Genomic DNA, 23,749 nt, shown 5'->3' on the forward strand with positions numbered 1-23,749 from the left:
TGGTCAATGATGAAGCATGACACCAGGTGGTGTGTGAGACCAGTCTTACACTTTTTGTAAGATGCCAACACTTAAGAACTAAGAAACACTTAGCCCTCTTTTTTCCGCTGGGAGCAGGTCTTTTGTGGTTTAACCGGCATTAAAAAGGCCCACGAAAGGCTTGCACTATTCTTATTTATGTGTCTACATGCATTTATGGCTCACAAAGTACAAGCTACTCCTATTCTAAGGTTTACCAGCTCATACTCAAGTCCTGCCTCTCCACCCTTGATGTTATCCCCCTTATTCGGTGTAAATGGACCAGTACCTTGGGAAGCTAGCATGTTTAATTGCTGCTGACCCCGGATGTGAACATCCCGAATCTTATCCTACAAGAGAATTGTTTTCTGCATTATATAGTATGTAATAGTCAATCAAAGGCATCATCAACAGCATAATAGAATGCCCCCATAATTGTTCCAAGCTTTGACCTCATTAGTCAGTAACAAATTTACCCATGGTAAAGTGCAACTAGAGGCAAGTCACTGGTACATAAATGGAGGTGCCGCACCCCACTCTTAAAGATTCAAAAGCCATTTCCAAATTGCACAAAGAAACACTGTCCACCTCTAATTAAGTAGTTAGTTATTCTCTGTTTATCATCCATAAAAGTCACCAAGCAAATCCTAGCAAATAGTTTCAATAAGAGATTAATCTTTTTTTTTTTTTTTTTGTATTCCTTGATCCTCTCAGCCCAGTGGCGTAGGTTGGACTTATGGTGCTCATGGTTTGCCACCTGCGGGTGGGGGTGGGGAGGGGGTTTGGGTGCTGGCGATTGTTGCCTTTGCCACCTCGCGACAGCCACATGTAAGAGGCGGTAGTGTTGCCCCCAAAACTCATGCCGCCCAGTGCGGGCTGCCCCACCTTGCTAGGTCACTGTCGCAGCCACCAAACACGAGAAACTCCTATTAATGCACTCTAAAAAAGGCCCTTTTCCATTTCAGCCCAACATACATTGAATTCAGGGCATTCTATAGGGGAACCATCATCGTTCTCTCTTTTCTTTTACTCTACAACATTTATTTATTTATTTATTTATTTATGAGTTTGTATAGCGCTAGAATCACTCCGCCAGGAGTATCTCTGCGCTTTATGCCCAGTAAAATCGCAACTACACAATGGAAGATGATTAGATTTCGTTTTTGAACAGAATAGTTTTTAACTGTTTACGGAAGGTTAGGTGATCTTTACATAACCTTAGGGCCAACGGGAGCTTATTCCACAACTTGGGGCCCATAGTTGACAGGGCTCTGCCTCCGTGTCTAACTTTTTTAATATGTGGAACCACAAGGAGAAAATTATTGCTAGATCTGAGAGATCGTGAGGGAACATATGGTCTAAATTTCCTTTCCAGGTAGGTGGGTCCTAGTCCATTCAAGCATTTGTGGATTAAGCAACATATCTTAAATTTTGCCCTTTGTCTGACAGTAAGCCAGTGTAGTTGTTCAAAGAGGGGTTTGGATGCCGTTCTTGGGGGGGCATTCAGGACATTGTTCATGAAACCAAGGAGCCCCAGGCCTATCCTTACTCATTCTGCCAGAAGCAGCTAGCAAAGTTGCATTAGAACCTTTCTCAAAAAGAAAGTAGTTCATCTTTAATGTTTACATACACATTCTATGAAGAGATGTTTTTATAGTAGTATTGTACCTGACCCAGAGCCCCTATTTCTTCTCATCCTTTTGTAATATTCTTTGTCCTCCACAGTGTTTAGCTTCATCCAAGAAACCCAGGAACGTGGAAAGAGTAGCTGGAGCTGATAACTACCACTACTTTAGTTACTATAAAATAAATAACTATGTTTGTAATAAGGGTTCTCTTTGCCAACAAAAGCACATACTATGGGTGTACGGGTCACTCAGATCTGAAAAGGCATGTTTGTTGGACATTCTCTATTAAGGTGACCCAGAAGTCATCTCAATTGTAGTACTTCCATAAGAGCTTACATTATGTTCTGCATTCTGCTACATACTTATTGAGTGGTCTACTCAAAACATTTTCAAGTTATTTAAAATTGCCTTTAACAGCCCTGGGGAACGATTATATTTTTCTAATCTCACTTTAATACTTTCCTATATTGCTCCAGTCTGTGGCCTCTTGCCTTCCTCTACTGGTTTCATATAAACGTTGACACAGATCTTTCATTTGTATGCCATTTTGATTAAATCAAAACTGCTAACCCTTACTAGACATAGAAACAGCCAAAGCACAACACTTAAAATGATTGCTTATAATGGTGCTATAAATTCCATCTTTTGGCACTCTGTGTTTGTCTGTTGAACTTTTTCATTCACAACTCTGAAAACTGGGAATCCCTGGGCTGGCTGCAAGCCGTGTCTCAAAGACATAACATCATAGTTGTTAATATACTTCAATAAAGAATAGTTTGAAAGTACTTGTAGAGCATTGTGAGACTTTGGATTATTGATTTGGATTTGGGAGGAGGGATCCCACTAGTTTAATAATACAATATATGACTAGGTCAAAACAGAGTTGACTGAGAAAACCTATACTTAACTCATGGTAGATATGGTAAAAAGCAGAAGGTTTTTCTTGAAATGTATATTAGATATTTAAGCAGCACTGAAACAGTATTAAAATAAACAGCACAATAAATAAAAAAGGAGTAGGATTTAATAAGTAGGTATTACAGATAAATGGCACCAGAGATACAAACTTTTAAATTCTAGAGCAAAAAGTATCAATTGCTTGACCAGATCTATTCATGATTTCAGACCGATAGCAGTGGAGCTAGGGGCAGGCAAGTCTAGCGAGTCACAGTGGTCAAAAATGTATCTTGCGCCTTTTTTCTGAAAGCAAAACTTCTCTAGCAGGGTCACACAGGATGTTGTATCTGGTGAGTCTGGTATGTCAAACCTGGTTTCCTTCCAAAGTCTTCAGTTTTGACACCAGAAGTGCCGAGGAGACCAAAGTTGAGTTCTGTAGCCACTGATGTTACTATCCCACTGGAGTAACTTTACACCTTGCCCTGGTTCCAAGTTATGAGTGTAGTCATTTCTTTGAAGCTCCAAATCTTCCAGCAGGGCAGAGCAGAATGCTGTAGCTGGGCAGGGATACACAAAGCTGGATACCTTCACCTCAACGTCTTCCTGAAGCCTATTTCTTCACAACAAAATATCAAAGCATGGCAAAATCTGGAAATCTTGCTTGCCAAGCTTTCACCTTTTCTGGGTGCCTTGGCACCTTGTACCAGACCTCTGGAGATCCAAAAGTGTCCCACTATTCTGCATGTGCTAGAAAGTTCCCACCTGGTCACATCTACAGCTTCCAGGCTTTCTTTGGAAACTCCTATGGACCATTTTGCACCTCTGCAATGGTCTCAGAAGAGTCCGGTGCCGCACACTCCCATCTGTTCAGCTGGAAATTTCACACATGGGAATCACCAATTCTGCTGTTTCAGTCCCTGAGGCTAACAGGCAGCCAACGGACTGAACCTGGTATGGCACCAGACGCAAGAGACCAGAAGAGACCAGGTTCCACTTCGACCTCTATTCAGGCAAATCCAGACAGAAATTCCTTCTTGCTTCTTCACTAGCCTCTGTTATGTTCTGAGAGAGTGGTGGTAGGAAGCCAGTTTAGTAATGCAAACTATCCAGTGATTAGTAATAATCTGTAACCTCCCAAAATAATTCCCATAATCCAGCCTACATAGCCTTTCAGCAGTTCCTGTTTGCTTTCGTACAGACTACCTAGCATCCTCCTGTGGGCAGACCCCTGTCCTATCTAGAGGTCCGAAGCTCCTCCCACGGGGTGTCTTAATGATGTGAGTATTCACCCCTACCAAAACTTCCCTGATTGGTACTAGAAGTAGGTTCTTCCCCCAACTGGGAGCAAACACAAGGTGCCTGGAAGAGTATGTAAATCAAATGTTTTCCCCACACTAGGCGTATCAAAAAACAAAAGGAGATACCCTCAAAATCCACTTGGGACAGGGTGAGAAATTTTAAAAGTAAAAGAAGTCCCTCCACTAGACACACATTGTCACTTTTTGCATACTTCTAATTATAAGACATAGACAACCTATGGGTTCTGGGAAATACAAACAGAAATCAAATCAAAGTATGTCAGTAGAGCCAACAGTAATTAAAAAATTCAAAAAAAGTTACTTAAAAACATCAATTTATTATAAAAAAGAGAGGGATTAGCCTCCACAGATTAAAAACAATGTTACAATTCATATACAGAAAAACCAAACTGTCAACGCAGCGTTTCGGTGATTTTATCGATGTGACATCTTCTTCAGGACGGTTTCCTATATAAAGAAAATATTTGAATTATTTACAGGCTCTATGATATACTGACGTACATATGTATACAATTTCTTATTCCCAGTTTTTTACATGTAAGTTCACATTTGTTTATATCATGTGGAATATTAAAGAATATCGAGACACATTCCAAATATTTACCTATCTTAACCATATATTTCACCTTTTGCACTCCCTCCAGTACAAAATTCCATTCTCTAATATCTTTTTAAACAATCACTATTCAAAACAGGATCAAATAACAGTTCTCCAGGTTTCAGAAAACTCCATTTGGTATAGATTACTAAGTATCCAAGAAACATAAAATAACATACCTCTAGTCTTTGCATGGAGACTAGTAATCAATTTTGATAGTTTAAAAAACAGCAATTCAGCTTTATATTTTGCACTGTTGCCGGTTTCCGTTGTTGTTGAATAAAAACCCTATCAAAAACATAAAATCGCCATTTGTACCAACATCTACATATATGTGGTTTTCTTAATTGGATATAGCTCACGTTCCATATATAATATCAAATACCTTTTAGGTTAAAAATCAGAAACACATAGGGAGCTTGACTGCTTTTTTTCTCATTAAGGGTCTGCAAAGACAGTGGTAACCTGTTTTAGTGTTACATTCTTTCTATTTATTGGTGGCGCCCACCTATAAAGCCTACCTCATTCTTACAAGCTTTCGTTATCATCAATAGGGATGTAACACTGTGTTCTTTTATACCCATCTATTATGGTTGACCTATTCATTATTCTATATGTTTGTGGTATTACATGCGACCACTTTAATAGAGAGCTTCAAGTTCTTACCGGACCGGTAAGTATCCATTTTAGTCTCTATATGACAGAATTTACCATTAGTTATCCATGCCATCTACTTTTATTTTATGTCAAGGATACATCAGCGTATATTCACTTTGGCAATATCACTTTTCTAACTACTAAGCAACTGGCATGGTTTAACATTGTCAATTAAATTAATTTTCTTACCGGCCTCTTTTTGATACCATATTAAGGGCCCTATTATGATGGCGGATGGACTTGCGTCCGTCCGCCACCCCAGAGGAAGAGGGACCGTCCGCATGGGCAGCGCCGGTCCCTACATGGCAATTAGGATGTGACCGCCACCCTGGCGGTCACATCCCCTACCTTTAACATTGCGGCGGATGCTGCTTGTAGTTTTTTCTACATGTTCCTTTTGCCGTATGCTGCTAGTGTATTTTATTTTGCAGTTTTTCTGATCACAGAGGTAGGCCTGGCCCTAATGCCAGCCGTTTAGAGTCACACATTTGTGCGGTGTAAATGTAATGTGCTCCCCACATGTGCCATTTAATCTTCGTGCTACTGGTGCATTTCCGGCGCTAAAGTTACTGTTTGCTTCCCTAAAAGTTAAATAAGGCATTTAAGGTTAGCTGCCATGTTTGAAGGTCGGAGCGCATGTACAGGAAGGCAACATTGCAGTCTTGCAGTGCCCCCAGTCAAAATGGGAGCAGATACAGCCTACAAACTGAGAAACATCCCAGGATACCATGTAAAAAGGTGTTTTTCTTCAATCATCACTCATGCATATATTACAATTCCTTCATTCTCACTATCAAAGATGGGACCTATCCTACAACGTCTAAGCAGAATAGTTCCCCGGGCCACTTTTACTTTAAAGTGTTTACTCACGGTTGCAGTGACCTTCCATTGTATATGCTTTATTTTCGTAGCTTTGTGCTCGACTCTGATGCCCAGAAATAATATTCCTTGTTTACTCCTAAACAAGGCAACAAAATCAAATAGGAAGATTGAGATTCCTAGTAATTTGAACGCCAGAAGAGGCATTATCTCTTGCTCCCACCTCTAGTACATATTGCAGCCCTTTAAGTAATCTTACAGTTTTATGACACCCCAAATGAGGACAAGAAAATAACTTGAAACCGTAACGATAGTCAAGATCTTTTACAAACTGAACTTATATAATATCAAATATTAGTCGAGCTCTTTAATCTTTATAAATGTTTCAATCATTTTTCTTCTATAAGGATGTTTCCTATGGGAATATAACCTTTAATTATACCATTCTTAGATGATTCTGGAAGACTGCCCATTCTTTCCACCGGCAACTGGTACGTTCATCTGTACACTTTGTTTGGAAACATATGAACGGGGCTAGTAAATTTGTTTTTAGCTTAATCACAAATGGTGATATGTTTGAAACATTGACTAACTGACCAAAACTCTCAACCAACCCACTATGGGTTGCTCCATCATCAACAATCCTATTTACACAATTAGACTGACCTACATCCTAGAGAATACCCTGACCGTTCTTGTTCAGCCAAATGGCTCCTCCAACCAACAGTCTTACAAGAAACTGGCTGAAGAGAGCATGCTGTATTTCCTGCTGCCTTGCCATTTACACAGGAGTGACAGAAATCATCTATAAGAACAGAATGTTCTATCTAATACAGAAAGGTTAATTCTAACGTAAGCGTTCTTCTCCCCTGTAGATCTTCATATGTCTCCCAAGAGCTTTAGTGTTCGTGTTACTCGAGGAGGTCAGGGAGACACATCTGTTTTTATGCAACATTCTTCAGTGATTTGGGTTCAATCTTTACCATAAGTAGAAAGGTTTGTATTTGTTTAAAAATGCCATTCTGAGGTGAATCACGCATTAACTTTGTCAGTCCATCCCTTTCATAAGTTAAAATCTCATTCAAGTATCTCATTAACTTTTCTTTATCCTCGGCATTCTAATTACTGCAGTTGGTTGCTGTAACTTTTTTCCTAAAGAAGGGAATCACTTGAACTCTCATATTTCCTGTCTGATTTACAGGTGCAGAACTTTTTCCAGTCTGGTGCTTTGCCCTTACTGACTTAAATCGTACTGTGTCTGTCTCTTGTATTTGTGGTCAGTGACAATGTATTATCTCAGGACCATCTATGGCATAAATAATATTCCTTTTTAATAAAAAGATTTTGTGTCTCTTTCTGTATCTTGTCTGTTGCATTGTCATTTGAATGATACCCGCCAAGTTCTACACCACCCCCTTTTTTTAACTTGTCTTTTTCCTTCTGGGGATGTGACCTCAACATCTTGATATGTTAGTCTAGTTTACATTTTTGAGAGCTCTATGAATTGATACCAAGAGTTCAGATTTCATATTGTGTCCATAAGGACTCATAATTAACAGGCTTAATTCACAGAATTGCCACGCCCTTTGGTCACTTCGGAATAATTCCATTTTAACTCCTTGAACTGAATTCTTTTCGATGGTCATCAAACATTGGAGTTGGAGTTTATTTGTTTTTAAAACACCTAAGCAGACCTCTCGCTAAAATGGATAACCAGAGAACTCTGTGGGATTAGATTATTGTAATTGGGATTTAACCATGAGAAGCATCAAGATTTGTTCATTTGGTAGTGGTCATTTGCTCACACAGCATTTGTGATGCCACAGCAGCTCTAGATTGTATGTGAAATGTCCCATTATTTATATAGTGATAAGTAATTTGTGGGTAAGTATGTGTCCTTTCTACCAGGTTTTCAATAAGAGAACTGAGGCCCAGAGAGGACATGAGTTCCCAGCACTACTCTTTGTCCAAGTGGGCAGTCGTATTAGACATAGCATGCATGCTTGGCTCCATGGATACACTTTAACCTCTAGACCCTTTCTACTTCATAGCATATAATTTATATTGGTCCCTGCATACTGCTGTTATACGACGTGTATCAGAGAATGAAAACAATGGAATACAAATATTAGTTCACATCTTGACAATGTATTGCTTTTTATTTTGCTAGATCACAAAAGGTATTGTACGATCCATTGCACTGGCTACATGCGGAGCTGGCCACATAGCGTGGTGGGAGTGGACCAAGAAAGGGATGCTGAAAAGGAAAGCCATAACTTTGACTGTCTCGTTGCTATTGGTAGACTACATCCATACATCTCGCCTCAAAACAGCAGCGAGATTACTGTGAAACCCACTGAGTTTGTTACACGCTATACCATGGATGGTAAATTTGTCTACGTGGATCAGCGGTAAGCCAGGTTCTAAAGTCTATTCTAAATGGTAACACACAGACACATGGCTCTGTTTTATCTTTTGTCAGAAGTGTGTCTTAAAGACCATGTTTAGATACATGCTAATTCATATGGTGATATGTAGGGGCTTCCTTTGCTATGTTCCATAAAAGAACACTTTACCAGAATTCATTAACAATTGAATGATTGAATGAGGGATTCAGTGATTAACGAGATTCTCATTGAGAAGACTTGCTGACTTAATTGTTTGGATGTTCTTCTAGTTTGAGGAAGCAGTGACAGGATGCTTTGTAATTGTGGAAAGACTCATATTTTTATCATACCTCACACTACACCTTTTTCTGCCTTGTTACAACTGTTACTCTATTAATTGTATTGCAATATAGCACCACACCCCTGATTGTGAACACCAGAAATTATGAAGTAATTCAACTCTGGTTCAAATTTACAGGCTTACAGAGGACGAAATGGAAGAGTGCATAGGGAAATGAAATATGAAGCAAACTTACTAGTCTTACTGATATATGATGGTGAAGGCTCCTATTGGTGATCAATAACACATGCTGTTGGGCCCCTAAAAAATCTCTGACACTGAAATAAAAACTCTGGTTGGAGTGCATGTGCCATAAGACCAGACAAAGCTGAATCCACAATTTTGTGGATTTTAACTTGTAATGCGTTTGCTAAAGGCTCTGTCATTATGAATATTGTTGACACACTGAAGGAATTGTACAAATTAATAATTTAGAGGAAACAAGTTAACTGTCATAAAGTTGACTACAAAGTAATTCTTATGAAATGATTGGAACATATAGATACATGCAAAATCTAATCTAAATGGAGAAAGCTACAGCAACTCAAGAAGAATAAAATCAGGGATTCACAATTTCAACACTCAATTCAAAATGGAATAATACAGTATCAAAGGTTAAAAACATCAGAAAAACTTAAGAAGATGCCGGATTTCACAATAGTTTTTAGAACTGAAATCGGTCTCCAAGCGACCACTCTGATTGTAGAGCAATGGTGCATTAAGAAACAACAGTAGTGGGGAAGAAGATATAGGAATCCATGCTATGAGAGCACCCAATCCAAAATCAGATCAATGAGTATGTCTGGAAACATTTTTCAGGATTAGTCCATTCTGTACACCAAGTATTAAACCGATTAAAACTGAGAATAAGTGGTTGTTGATCTAAAATTGAAACTTGACTTCTTGTAAGATGTGTTTCAGCCATGAGCTATGTGGAACCGCCTAGGAATCAGCAAGACCCCTGTGCCCAGTGTCCTCAAGAAAGTTAAGGCTGCACTGAAAAACATGCCAAACATCATCTTACACTTCCCCTCTGTGAACGGATCCAATCTACATGTTGCATTCAGGATTGGTATTAATCCTTGAACTTACAAACAGCGTTTTGCCTTTTAACTATGCATGTAACATTGTGAAGATTTCGGAAAGCAGAATGTTACATTATGCTATGTGAATTTGTTTTTTTTATTTTTTATTTATTTATACCCAGAGTAGACAATTTTCCAAAAATACAAAATGATACATAGAAATTGCTATGTGAATTTGGAGGTGGTACAGTCATTTGTGTTTTTGTAGATGATCGTGAGCCCTTCACTTGTTTTGGGAGTTTGGTCCTTGTGTACGGTTTTGTAGGCTGACTGGATGGCTTCAGGGATGTCTGAGTTGGAGGCTGGGTTGAGCCATGTTTCGATCACGAAGAGAAGGTTTAGTGTGTTACTGTTAAGCAGGTCCCAGATTTTGGTGGAATGTTTCCTGATGGATCGGACGTTGAGGAGCATGGCAGACAGTTGGTGCAGGGTGTTGTTGGTGTGCGTTGGTTGTATGAAGGTGGTGGTGTCGGCATCTGAGATGTGACAGGTGAAATTGCAAAGGGTGCAGGAGAAAGGTCTTACTGTGCTGCTGAGGGTTGCGCGGCAGCAGCGTGTTTGCCGGTGTTGTTTAGGTTGCTGAAGGTGGTGGAAGACTAGCGGTGGTGTTAGTTGGCTTCAGTGTCGGCTGTGGTGTTACGTTGGATGGTGATGGGGCCAGTTTTCCTAGCGCTGGGTGCGGTCCAGACACGGACAAGTGCAGATGGGTTTGCCTTTGGTGCACCTTCAGTGCACCAGCGGTGCGCTCGTGCAGCGGCCTGCATTGAGTAGGTCCTGGGGTGGGTGGGAAAACCGGGCAGGGTAGGTGTCACTTGGTCGAAAGGCTACAACTGGATCAGGATAGAACAAGCAGAAACTGGAGGCCACTGACAAGTGCCGACCTAGGTCCCCAGGTGCCTATTTATGTGATCATGATGTGGCCTGCATTAAGTAGGTCTTGGGTTTGGCGGGACTTTTGTTGGTGGGAAGAATGATGAGCAGGAAAAACCAGCCAGTGACGTGTCACATCGTCAAAAGTGGCAACTGGACCAGGCAGGAACAAGCAGGAACTGAAGGTCACATGAAAAGTGGCTAACTAAGTGAAGATATGTAAAATAACTTCCCAAGCCAAACAAACTTGCAATTCATCAGCTTTCAGAACTAGTATCCTCCCCTGCACTATACAATACTTAGAAACTGCCTCAGTACCATAGAGTCTTGGATGGCAACACTATGCTTGAATCCCACCAAAAAACAGAGTACATTCTTCTCAATGGAGGTACTCTGAACCCTCAGCTCACTGGATTGAGAACTGGCTCAGTGACATCCTACTCAATTGATTCTTGCCCACAATTGTGACCACGGCCAAATCGACTTTGGCCCACCCACAATGGTGACCCACAGCTTCTCAAGCTTTGTTAGGAATCTGAGATTCACCTTTCACTCAGATGTGTCCTTCATCCTGCAAATAAACCATGTGACCAGGAACATGCTATGGACGTTTGGTTCCCCAAAAGAACGGATAGAACCACATTTTTCCCTTTTCCATTTAGTGACCCTGCATTTCGTTGACTATTGCATTAGAGTATATATGGTCTTCCCATGAAAACCATGTGCAAAGGTACAAAGAGCACAAAACATTGCTGTCATTTTCTTGCTCAACGTAACAGAGCACATCACTCACTACATTGATGTCATTCCGCTGTCTTTAAGTGAAGCAGTGAAATTAATTCAAAGCTCTTAAGTTTAAAATGCCCTACCAAGCAACATACCAGGGTGCCCATCCACAAAGCTGCTTATCAACTGATCTGATGCCCAAGATTGGTCTCTGAAAAAACACCTGTTAAAACACCTGTTACTGCTGACATTGGAGACTTAGGTGGATGGTACTTCTTTTTTGTATCAAACAATTGTTATTGATTTTCAGACCTCAAACATATTACTGACACAGTATATAACAGGTTGTGAAATAGATACCAGTCATACTTTGTAGGGTCAAACGTAGAATGGAAAGATTAACTCCATATCTCTCCTCAACTCACCATATCTGGGTCAATGGTCACACCTCATGCACCTAGTATCATATCAAAAAGCTTTCCACATGGCATAATCACACTGATGTAGAGGAAAACAACATTTCAGAAGTGAATCCTAATTTTATCATTACTGTAATCATGTTAGCTCAGCTAAAGAAAGTCTTACAGGAAATTCAGAACTTTTAGCTGAGAAGGGAATGCCTGTTGTGGCTGTCCCTCCGCCAGATAGTTCAGCAGGGGATCCCAATAAGTTGCCTGGCCCCTGGTTAACGCCTGGTTACTAGTTGGTCCATGAAGCCATTTGTTAGTCTCTCCTTCGCCACAATATTCCAGAGGTGAGAATGCTACTGGGTAATATCTACAGCTTCATTATTTTCCAAGCAGCTGCTAAAATGACCCTTGCTGTGCCTAGGGAGCTCAATATTATAAATTCATCATGTTTGGTTTAGTATTGCAAGTCTTGAGCTACTGCTCCCAGAAGTACATATTAAAACATCTTAAGTAGTTTGTAACCAAGCATTTAATGGATTTCTGCAAACCCCTCCCTTCAAAATCACTGTATCTTAGGACAGGTCCACCAAATATGTAGCGAATAACCTCTTGTCACACACTCCCTCCAGCAGAGTGGACTTTCCAGTGGTTAGTACTTATGCAGTTTCGTAGGGTGCATATGCCAATCATAGAGAAGCGTGTAGTGGTCCTCCTTGCTTACAACATTATGGGATTATTTGTTCTAGTGAGTGTGTCACCCCTCTAGTCCCAGTTGTGCTCTTAACAAACTGATCAGTCGAGGTTAATATTCGGTGTAGTAGTCTATCATATAGTAGGGTGTGTATCCAATGTCGTAGCTGGGAAAAGCTCAGTCTTTCTGTCTCATCAAGAGATGCAATCCTTGTTTGCAGTCAGTAAACAACCTAATGACATTATAATTATACATATCTCGGATCATAAGACAATTAGCCTGTTGCTATGCATCAAATGGCCACAGAGTGAGGGCAGGTGTAAATTCTGGGTTGATGAGGACGAGGTATACGGCTTGGTCCCAGACTGCCAGAGTGGTGTTTGCCGTGATGCTGAAATAGAGATTGGGTGACTTGGCATGTCTGGGCTTCAAAATCAAACCCCACAGTTACGAGCTGGCAACAGCCCTATCTATATGGACCCAGGCCTTTTCTTATTTCTTTGTGCTCTAGTCTGTCATCACCCAGAGTTGGGATGCTATGTAATATGTGTGCAGGTCCGGCATTGCCACTACTCCTCTCCGCTTTGACCTGCATAGGGTGACATATGCCATTCGCGGTTTCTCCTCCTGCCCCCAAAATCTATTTTGAAGACACTCTTCATGGAATGGAAGGAGTCGGGTAAAATTATAAGTATAACATTCTTGGCATTCTGTTAATTTGAGGGTATTAATATGGCTCATCTAGGACACCGGGAGTGTATCCTATTAATCTCGGACATTAGGGGGACAAAGTTATCGTATATAAATCTGACAGGGATGGGGATATTTTTACCCTCAAATAGGTAATACTGGCTAATGGTAAGCGTTCTTGGAGGAGATTGACCTTCTAAAGAGAGAGTTCAATTCAGTATTTTAGATTTGTTCATGGGACCTTTAAATTGTGACACCAGTTAGAATCGTTCTAGATGGAATTGGAGCTTTGGGAGCGTTATTTCAAGGTTAGTCAAGGTTAATATGGGTTTGCCAAGCAATTAATTATGATCATCAATGGATATATTGAACATTGGAGCAGTCAATGACTGAAGAATCAAGGAGCCCTCATGAATACTGCAGGTTCAACATAGCAAGGCCTTCCGCCTCTGTCTTTGACAAGCAAACACCTACATTCCATCCTGAACCTGCAGCTGCCAGCAGGGGCGGCTCTAGGCTCAAGGCGGCCCTGGGCAGGGAGCGTAGGTAGGGGCCCCCGGAAGAGGGGGTCTGGGCGGGGCGAAGTGCGGATGCCAGTGAAGAGGGGGGGGGGGTCAGTGTGTTTGGAAGTGGAACAGATCCCTGCCAGGGGCGGCCACGCAAATATGTATCCATCCTCAGAGGATTATTATATTAAGGATATATATTGGCGTGGTGGCCCCTGGGGTTTGGTGGCCCTGTGCAGGTGCACAGCTTGCACATGCCTAAGTCCGCCCCTGCTGCCAGGCCTGCCGTGGCCCAGCCATAAATAATAATATACGCTTGCAAACGTCTTGCCTCCTCCTCCTCACAAAGTCTTTATTGGACTAGAACCGTATATTTTAGACCTGTTCCTTTTCTGTAAGACAAGCTACTTAAGTTCAGGGAAATAATCAGAGCTACTAATATTAGTAATACATAAGATTACGTAAGTAGTATGAAACATTACCAGCAGTGATCACCTTAGTGCAGCAGGCAGGGTTGTCAGCAGTAACGCAAAAAGGCTTTGTTAATGTAGAATGAATGTGTGCATAACAACAATATCTGCAATGCCCCTGGCACCAAAGTAGTAATATTAGTAACAAGTCTCCTCAAGCCCTCACAATGTATCACTGAAATGTACATTTTAAATACTTTTCGGAAATTGAAACATTTTTTTCCAAACATCAATCAGAGTTTTAAAAATACGTGCATTTTTGCCCCGAATATACACTTTTCGGTTGTGGTATATGTTTATTAATTCACGAGCAAAAGCTTTTAATTTAATAGACTGGGCTTCACATTGGAGATCTACTTAGAGGAAGTAGCAGTGCTACCAGTAGCTCACAAGCTACTCGTTGGAGAAACATGGTTCAAACCAAGAACAAACACAAGATATCTGAGTCTGGGCATAATTTTACGTGGATCTCCGGCTACCTTTTCATTAGACACAAACCATACGCTATAAGCCTCCATTATGTTGGCAACCGGACATCAAATTAAGCCTCCCATTACTCAAGCTTCAGACTAGGATGTGGTTCTTGCTGCTCTGGAGATTTGCATGCATTGGCTCTGCTTGTTTTTGTACATTAAGTAACTAAAGCCTGTTTTTCAATGTAAATAATGAATTACTCCACTGACATACAATATTCTTCTTTTAATCAGGGCAACGGCTATTTTGGGGTATCTGCCTCAGGAACTTTTAGGCACTTCTTGCTATGAGTATTTCCACCAGGATGACCTCGGCCATCTAACCGAGCAGCACAAAGCTGGTAAGGATCACCATTTTACTTTAGTAATTACATGTCTTGCACTTCATTGCTTATTTCAGATGAAGTCTCTGCCAAGACAGGATAGTGATGGCACTTTGTAGAGTTTAATAACAGATATGTTTACTTTGCCAATGCAGAATGATGCACTGGTAGATGCCCATGAAATTATTTTTTTGTGAAAGAAGATTGAATGAATTTATTATGTACCGGGTGTAGACTAGTAGCTAGAAATAAGGTTCAGTCTTGTCTTCACAAAATTACTTGAAAATATACCAAGGTTGAAGACGTTTAATGTGAATTAATCTGTATTTATGAATTTTATAGTTTTAAAGAGTACCAACAGGTCACTTGTCAGCCACTTCAAAGCACTAAGTATGGCAAATGTAAGTGCACATGCAGCAGAAGAGGGCAGATACTCTACTTTTCTCTAAAGCGCTTTAGCAGAAGCAGCAATTACATTGCCTTTTGTTAGGTTGAGCCAGGACAGTGCATGCGCTCTCGCTTGCAAGACATATTGTTTACAAAAATGTACTTGGCGCCCGCCCATTGCTTACCATTCTTTGGCTCTATTGTTACTCTTCTTTGCTGCCTCCTAATTGGCCAGCGCATGTCAAGCATCACTTTCTTTTCTTTCTGTGGAGCATGGACCAAGCACAGATTCATTCAACCTGATTAGTGCCCGTCCGCTGCTCATGCTGTGATGAGGTACTATTTCTTCTTCCACCCTCCCGCTCCACCTTGTGTATGGTGCTTCTTTCAACTACCACCCACCCCTTCTCCATGTTACTGCCTTTGTCTGGTTCTCCTTTCCTCCTCCTTTGCACCTCCCTTGTTTTGCTTTCCCCATTCCCCCCATCTCTTTGGGTCCGTTGTTGCTTTTCCTCCCTCCTATTGTTGTTGCTCCCACCCGGCACCCATGCACCTCCATTGTGTTGCTTCCCCTCTCCTGATGTCTGTTGCTGTTCTCTCCCTCCGCACCCACATCTCCCTCGTGAGGCTTGTCCCTCCTTGCTCTTAAAAAAAAAAACGTATTGCATAGAATGGTGTACTGCTGTGCAACATGACCTAAACAAATTGTGTTATGAGGTGGTCAAAGCTGGGCATGCCATAGCTCATTTTTTCCCTTGACTTTACGCCATGTTGCACAGCAGCTCTCACTGCTGTGCGACCTGCCTAGAAACATTGACAAACCCATAGATCTTGCATAGGTGAAACCTATTGGCTTTACCAATGCTTGTTTCTTGAGTTCTGACCACTCCCTGGTTTCTGTGCTGTATGCCTAGCTGGGGAAGATCTGAATGAAAATGGGTGTTCTTACCTACTTCTGATGGGCAGTAGGACAGTATACGTTTGGGTTAAGATTTCTGGTGAAGCTTGGGGTCTAGGGAAGAGCAAGGTTTCTGTACCTTGATGTATGTTTCCTGTGATTGTTTCATGTGTGGTTTATGTGAAAGATTGTTTAGAGTGTAATCAGGTCCTTATCTCTGTTGGAATAACTTATTTGGCCCAGATTATTACTAATTAATTAATTTAATGTTTGCTGTTGTTGTGGGAAAGCTAATTCTGTTGCAAACTGTCAATTTGAGAGTGCATCTAACTAAAATGTCAGTGGCCCTCCAGCCCTTTACATGTAGCCCCGGTTGAATAGCAGCACTACGCTGCTGATTAGTTTACAAAGCACTAATATTCCTAAATGTATCAAACTGCAAGCATTTATTTACAGTCGAACTGAAGTGAAAAAACTTTAGTAACACCTTTATTTTTAAAGACATCTTGCAACAAAGTGCAAAAATACCATTACAATGAAAAAAAGTGTATTTAATTAACATGCTGAAGCGTTTCACTTTATTACATCAGATTATAAAAGTAATTGTAATTTTTTTTTAAGTGACAGTTACATGGGCAACATTATAGTTTAATAAATCAAACACAAGAACGTTTTGTTCGACACATGTCCCGAAGTCATGTATTTTGAGGTATTCATATATGTGAAAATGAAGAAAAAGGAGGCAAAGTAAAACAAAACAATTACCATGGGTCACACATTTTGGTCAAGTAGGAAAGCTGGGATTGATCAACCTCTAGATGTACATGCGTCACTTCCTCTATGGCCCCTTGCACCTCCCACGCCCCGACTACCACCCTGCTAAAATTAATGCAGCCCTCTGTCACACTACATGCCAAACTTTTTGGCCCCTGGGAAAATGTTTGAGTTCCCATGCTCTAGGGCAACCAATTTATTTTCATGTGAATTTTATAGTGTGTTTCGTGTAATCTTTCGGCATAAGACAAGGAATAGAATAGTGTCTAAACAGAGACAAGCTAAGATGGAGAGATGGTGTCTGAACAGGTTAGGTGGAAACCTCTAGCTGATGTTATATTGCTGTGTCCCCAGGAGTCCCAGGTGGGCCCATTGAACTGTGAATCATTGAATTATGTTCCCCAAAGTGAGTCTGAATAGTTTTCGGCTGTTTCTTGTGATTTAGGTCAGATGTCAGGGAGGACATTCCACAGTCTTGCCTCTTGAAATTCTAGGGATCTAAATTCATGTTTTATTCACTTTGATGGGTGCTGTTAAATCAGGTCATTTGTCAATCGAGCAAATTATTTGTCGGGCTTGTGTGCTCTGGGAACATGTAATAAAAGGTCATAAAGGCTCTAATCAGGTTTTCATATGATTTTGCACTTGCAACTACTTCCCACTGAATAGAGCCTAGTAATCAATGTGAAATAGCTATTGAGCAGAAAGTTTATTTTGTCATCATCCACCCGGGATTTAATTGAAAGTAACAGTACTATGAAATACTCCATCTGTAATACTCTTCATTAAATGAAATACAGCAATTGATAATGATTCATGGAAATAATGGATGTCACAAGGCAATATATTTTGAAAAAAGGAATTGATATGCTGCCTATGAAAAAATGATAGCCTGGAAAGGTAAACTCAGAAGGGGGATGGAGCACACTGCCTCACATCACAGCACAGTTCGCCCCTTAGAATTATGGTAAATGCAGCAAAATGCTTGTGCGTCTCCAAAAGCTTGTCTGCTCAAGGGAGCCTTTTTAAACCGAAACATTGTACTTCATTTACCTTAACCGCTTCCATGCCTCCGACGACCCCGGCCGTCTGACGTCATGGTGGGCGTGTGGGGAGAACGGCTGGGGGCAGTCCGAACCGCGCACGTGTGGAATTCTCCCGCACAGCGGGGGAATTCCGGCCGCAGTGAAGCGGTTATTGCTAAGGGGCGAACTGTGCTGTGATGTGCGGCAGCGAGCTAGCAAGCTTTTGGAGATGCACCTGTGCGCCAGTTAGAGGTACAGAGACTTGAGAGTACTGTCTCCGGATTCTCAGCATTCCCTGACATAATTCGTTGTTCTGATCTCTACTGATGAAGGATAAAAACCAGAAACACGTGTCTAGAGATCAACAGCACTATCTGCACCAACTCTGGTGAAAAACTACAGCTAATATTCAAGTCAGCACAAACATTGTACTACATTTACTATAATGCTAAGGAGCAAACTGTGCTGTGATGTGAGGCAGTCTGCTCCATCCCCCTTCAGGGAAGATAGACTCCTTTCATTTATACTGCTGACATTCCACCTGATTTGACTTCCAAACTTCCATATTACATGTTGACTTGTCAGTATTCAGAGGGGCAGGAATTGCCGCTTGATGCTTTGAGGAGTGAGCATAAAAACAGAGGTCTACGCTGAACACTTGTTGGGAAAAGAAACTATTAAGACCTGTCTGAATTTCCTGAACTTTGTTTCCAGGGCAAAGGAGGAGGGCTTTCTAAAAGGCGATGTCTTGTGAAGGCAGGGGTGTCCCTATAAACTGCATCTTAAAATATAGCTTTGATGGCAGGCTACGGGTAACTGCTGGATGCCCAGTGTGAGGTTTATAGAGTGGTCATCTGATGACTTACTTTCAATTGTGGTTGCTATTTTGGAATTTTAACACAATGATACATAATGTACAACAGCATTTCAAGATGGCTATTTGCTGATATTTTCATGTTTTTTAATGGTTTTGTTAGAGTAAGCCTATAACCACTATGCTTAGGCGTCAGTTTTCTTTTTTTCTGCTTTTATTCTCATAATTTACTTGCACATGCCTGCTGAATTTCTGTTACATGTTTTATTATTGATTGATGAGTGCAAGAGTGAGTCAGTGAACGGATGAATGAGTGCAAGGATTTGTATGAAGAGTTCAGTGCCTAACCCAACCAGTGACTGAAAAAGCAATTCGAGTTATTAGCCACACTTATTGACATCACAAATGTTTTTTTCAGGTATATGCTGAACGGTATTAACTTGGTTCCTCTTCTTTATTTAGTGCTGCAGAGTAAGGAGAAAATCCTGACGGATAACTACAAATTTAGAACAAAAAATGGGTCGTTCATCACTCTGAAAAGTCAATGGTTTAGTTTTATAAATCCGTGGACTAAAGAGCTGGAGTACATTGTGTCAATTAACACATTAGTTTCGTAAGTTTTCTTCCATTTTCATTTAAATTGTGTTCCACAAATTAAGCCCCACAGTTACTCATCATTAGTTACTAAGCATGGCTAAGACTATATCTGTTAAATATTACATTTGCCACGTTGAGGCCCATTTAGGTTTGAATGTATGGATTATCCGCAACATGGGAAGGTCTAAAAAACAAACTACAAGTTTAGGTTTATGGGGAAAGGTGTACACATAATGTAAGATTGTTTTAATTAATATGTATTTTGCCTTTTCACGAGTGTGTGTCTTAAAGACAGGCTGGTTCTTATGATGAACACCATTACAATTCAGTACGATTAAACATGTATGAGTTCTGTGCTGGGCAGAACAATTGTTACAAGCGCATGCAAACTTCAACTGTCTACGAGCTTACTAAAGGGCCTCAGTTAGAAGAGGGTGGTAACCAGCTAAAAAGGGCTTTCTCCCAGTCTGCAATGAGATTGGTGAAAGCTGATGAACCTAATGACAATACCTCCATTGACCATGAGGTCAAGCATGCGTTAGTGATAATCTGCCTAATTTAGGACGCTGTTATGCCACTTTTTTGGCTTTATCATAGAAATTCCATCTTGCATTGCATGACGTTCTGTTTCGAGATGGGTTTCCATGTGTTCCTGATGTGCTTGACATACCCTCCAACATGTCAGTGACACATGGGCATGGTGGCAATGGCTGATCCAGCTGTGGTAGACAAACACCTGCAGCTAATTTTGCCCCTTAAAAATAGCAGACCTTCATCTGCTGATGGTTGGTGTGTCTGCCACCAGATCTTTAAATAGACCCCGCATGTCACTGCAAGATATACATATACATTGGGAAATTGTAGGTAGTTCATATTTTTTAAGTTAAAGGATGCTGTTTCTCTCAAAGCAAACCTACAACACCAATGACCGGCACGGGGAGATACCGTGCCCACATGAATGATTCTGGCTCTTATCTCCCCAAGGGGTAATGAGGATTACAAGTTAAAGTTTTCGGAATGGGGTGCGACCTGCATTAGCCAGATGTGGTACTTTTGACCCGGCATTTCCTGATTCTTGGGACTTTAGTACATATAGTCACCATCTCTTGTAGGCTGGTGGTAAATCCTGGAGGAGTGGTTGGGGTTGGTGGGCTACTAGTCATTAAGTTTCCTTTGAATGAATGGAAGAACCTAGGTGCTGGGTTTTACATTCATCACTCCCGTTGTACCTTTTATAAAACTATAAACGCCTTCAGCCCAGTGTTGAGGTGGGGCTGATCTACTCTCAGGGGTAGACTGTTGCATATACATTGGGAAGATGTTCTGATCTTTCACAGAGCCATCTCCCTAAATCTTAATCTATGATACCAGTATTCAGCTTGTCACTAAAATGATCTGTCCTTTCTAACTGCATGTACATAACTGGCAATATGTCTGAATTTGTCTACAATCGAATAACCAGCAGTTCTAGTCAAGGTTTCTGTGTCCGTGCTGCTTAGCACTGAACTATTGTACGAGCAGTCTTACAAAAATATGCACTAGCGCCCTCAACAGTAAGGGTACACAAACGGTATTACCTCTGAAGCATTTACTGCCGCAATGTGAAGAGGCTAAAAGTTCTACAACACATGCTACTAGAAATGCACACATTAGGTCACGATGGCATCTTTATAGGGGCAGATGGGGCTCGTGCCCCAACTCTGTTGTCCTGTCCCACCATGTGCAGTGTTGTTTGCCTAAAGTGCTCATATCGGACTTTGTTTATATGTATGTATATAGCTATATCTTAAATTAGGTTAACGAGATGTTTTATTTAGGTGTTGAAATAAGACACTACAAACGTTTTAACAAAAAAACCTGAAATTCAACTGCTATAGTTAACTGTGCTAACTATTACTTGTGCCCCTGCCATGCCCTGCTGTACTGGTGTAGTTTGCTCAGTACTTCAGCACCATGGGGCTGAAGCAGGCTGGACTGGCCGTAGCGGGCACCAGGCAATCCCCTGGTGTGCCGCACGGGTGTGGGGGGGGGGGGCGGTATTGGGGCCCGTGCGGGCCGTTTTTGTTACAGAACCGTTACAAAATCGGCCGAAAACCGGCCCTGGCAATGAGCTCTGCAAAAACAGTTGATGGACAGAATGCCCCAGTTCAGACATGGCCATATGCAAATCAGTCTTGACCCTGTGCCTCATGGGAACAGTCCAGCCCGAACTGCCAAGCCATGTCTTCCCTGGACCGGAATCAAGGATCCTAGGACCGGTTTCTGGCTGTCAGCCGTCTTCAGCCAGGATAGCTTGACTCCAGTGGCGTGAAGAGCACGGGTCTCACGTCTGAGCATACCCGTCCCACTCGGGGTGACAAATGCAAAAACAACAGTTGATGGACAGAATGCAGAACAATGTCATACATTCACCCCAGTACAGAGATCTGGGCCTAAATCCATCGTTTTTTTGCTCACCACACCACCCCAGTTCAGACATGGCCATATGCAAATCAGTCTTGACCCTGTGCCTCATGGGAACAGTCCAGCCCGAACTGCCAAGCTATGTCTTCCCTGGACTGGAATCAAGCATCCTAGGACCGGTTTCTGGCTATCAGCCGTCTTCAGCCTGGATAGCTTGACTCCAGTAGCGTGGAGCTGAAGTGTAAGCCTGGCCGAAGACGGCTGAAATGCCAGAAACCGGTCCTCGGAAGCTTGTTTCCGGTCCAGGGAAGGCATGGCTTGGCAGTTCGGGCTGGACTGTTCCCATGAGGCACAGGGTCAGGCTAATTTGCATATGGCCATGTCTGAACTGGGGTGGCAGAGCGAGCTAAAGAACGGTGATGGATTAAACCCAGATCTGTTGACTTGGTGTGAGTGTTTGATTGGTTCAGATGCTCCGTCCATCACCACCCCCTTTTGTACCACTTTGTTCGCCATAAGTTGGCAGGGTATGCTCAGACGTGAGTCCCTTGCTCACTTTGCCACTGGATTCAAGCAGGCCGGGTTGACGACGGCTGAAATGCCAGAAACCGGTCCTCAGAAGCTTGTTTCCGGTCGAGGGAAGGCATGACTTGGCAGTTCGGGCTGGACTGTTCCCATGAGGCACAGGGTCAGACTGATTTGCATATGGCCATGTCTGAACTGGGGTGGCAGAGTGGGCTAAACAACGGTGATGGATTAAACCCAGATCTGTTGACTGGGTGTGAGTGTTTGATTGGTTCAGATGCTCCGTCCATCACCACCCCCTTTTGTACCACTTTGTTCGCCATAAGTTGGCAGGGTATGCTCAGACGTGAGTCCCTTGCTCACTTTGCCACTGGATTCAAGCAAGCCTGGCTGAAGACGGCTGAAATGCCAGAAACCGGTCCTCGGAAGCTTGTTTCCGGTCCAGGGGAGGCATGGCTTGGCAGTTCGGGCTGGACTGTTCCCATGGGTCAGACTGATTTGCATATGGCCATGTCTGAACTGGAGTGGCAGAGTGGGCTAAAGAACGGTGATAGATTAAACCCAGATCTGTTGACTGGGGGTGAGTGTTTGATTGGTTCAGATGCTCCGTCCATCACCACCCCCTTTTGTACCACTGGCAATGAGCTCGGCGGCACCCACAACCTATGTGGAGGGGGGGAACCGGCCGAGCACCTTATCAGGGCCGGTTTTGGTTCCCAGTCTGGCCCTGGGCTGAAGCCTGTGCAATGGCTCCCACAGGAGTAACGCTGTACCTCATGGATGGACCGCGCTGGGTCCCATGAGCGAGCAGCAGTACCCGTGGCATGAACAAAATAGTTGTAAAAATGTTGGCTTCTGGGTCACTACACCTGGGTCTCCTCCACCCACACAAGCGCCAAGGCGTCAGGGTGTCTGTTACCCGCCCCTTATGTATTTTTTGTAGCTTCAGAATATGGAGACAGAGTCCCCGAGTCTTTTAATGGAAGCCTCCACAAAACTCTTCTTTGAGTTGCTGCCAGCCCGCCAGATTGTTCAGTGGCGTGTGACATGTACCGAATCCACATTATCAAAATTGCTGACCGGATTAAAAGGTCCCTGGGCCGATCAGAGGGACCTATTGTTTTAATTTTGGGCTCTATGGAACTCCTGCAGGACCAGCTGTTCAGAAAGTCCTTACTATTTTTAACCTCTTCAAGACCTCCCCAAGTCTGTCTTTAAATGCACATTTCTTTAACTGACTGAACGGATTTACATCAAAAAACGAAAAGCACACTTTAAGCACATTTCTAACTTTCTGCCAAATTTGGTGTAGTTCTGTTCATCCTTTTTTTTCTGTATCCTAGAGCAATGTTTCCAATGGGATTTAACATAGAAAAATCAATGTTTTGGGGCCTCCCTTTTTCTTTGCCCCTGCTTAAT

General features: G+C 42.0%; 1 protein-coding gene across 1 annotated transcript in view; it reads left to right on the forward strand.

Annotated features, from left to right (window-relative positions):
* BMAL2 (basic helix-loop-helix ARNT like 2) overlaps window positions 1-23,749 on the forward strand; it is a 209,236-nt gene that overhangs the window by 161,779 nt on the left and 23,708 nt on the right. Inside the window, exons 10-12 of the mRNA XM_078654606.1 lie at window positions 8,107-8,347; window positions 14,819-14,925; window positions 19,268-19,418. Of these exons, the coding sequence (XP_078510732.1) occupies window positions 8,107-8,347; window positions 14,819-14,925; window positions 19,268-19,418 (499 nt within the window). The remainder of the gene's footprint in view (window positions 1-8,106; window positions 8,348-14,818; window positions 14,926-19,267; window positions 19,419-23,749) is intronic.

Source organism: Lissotriton helveticus, chromosome 1_1 (genome assembly GCF_964261635.1).
Source record: "Lissotriton helveticus chromosome 1_1, aLisHel1.1, whole genome shotgun sequence".
Classification (NCBI taxonomy): Eukaryota; Metazoa; Chordata; class Amphibia; order Caudata; family Salamandridae; genus Lissotriton; species Lissotriton helveticus.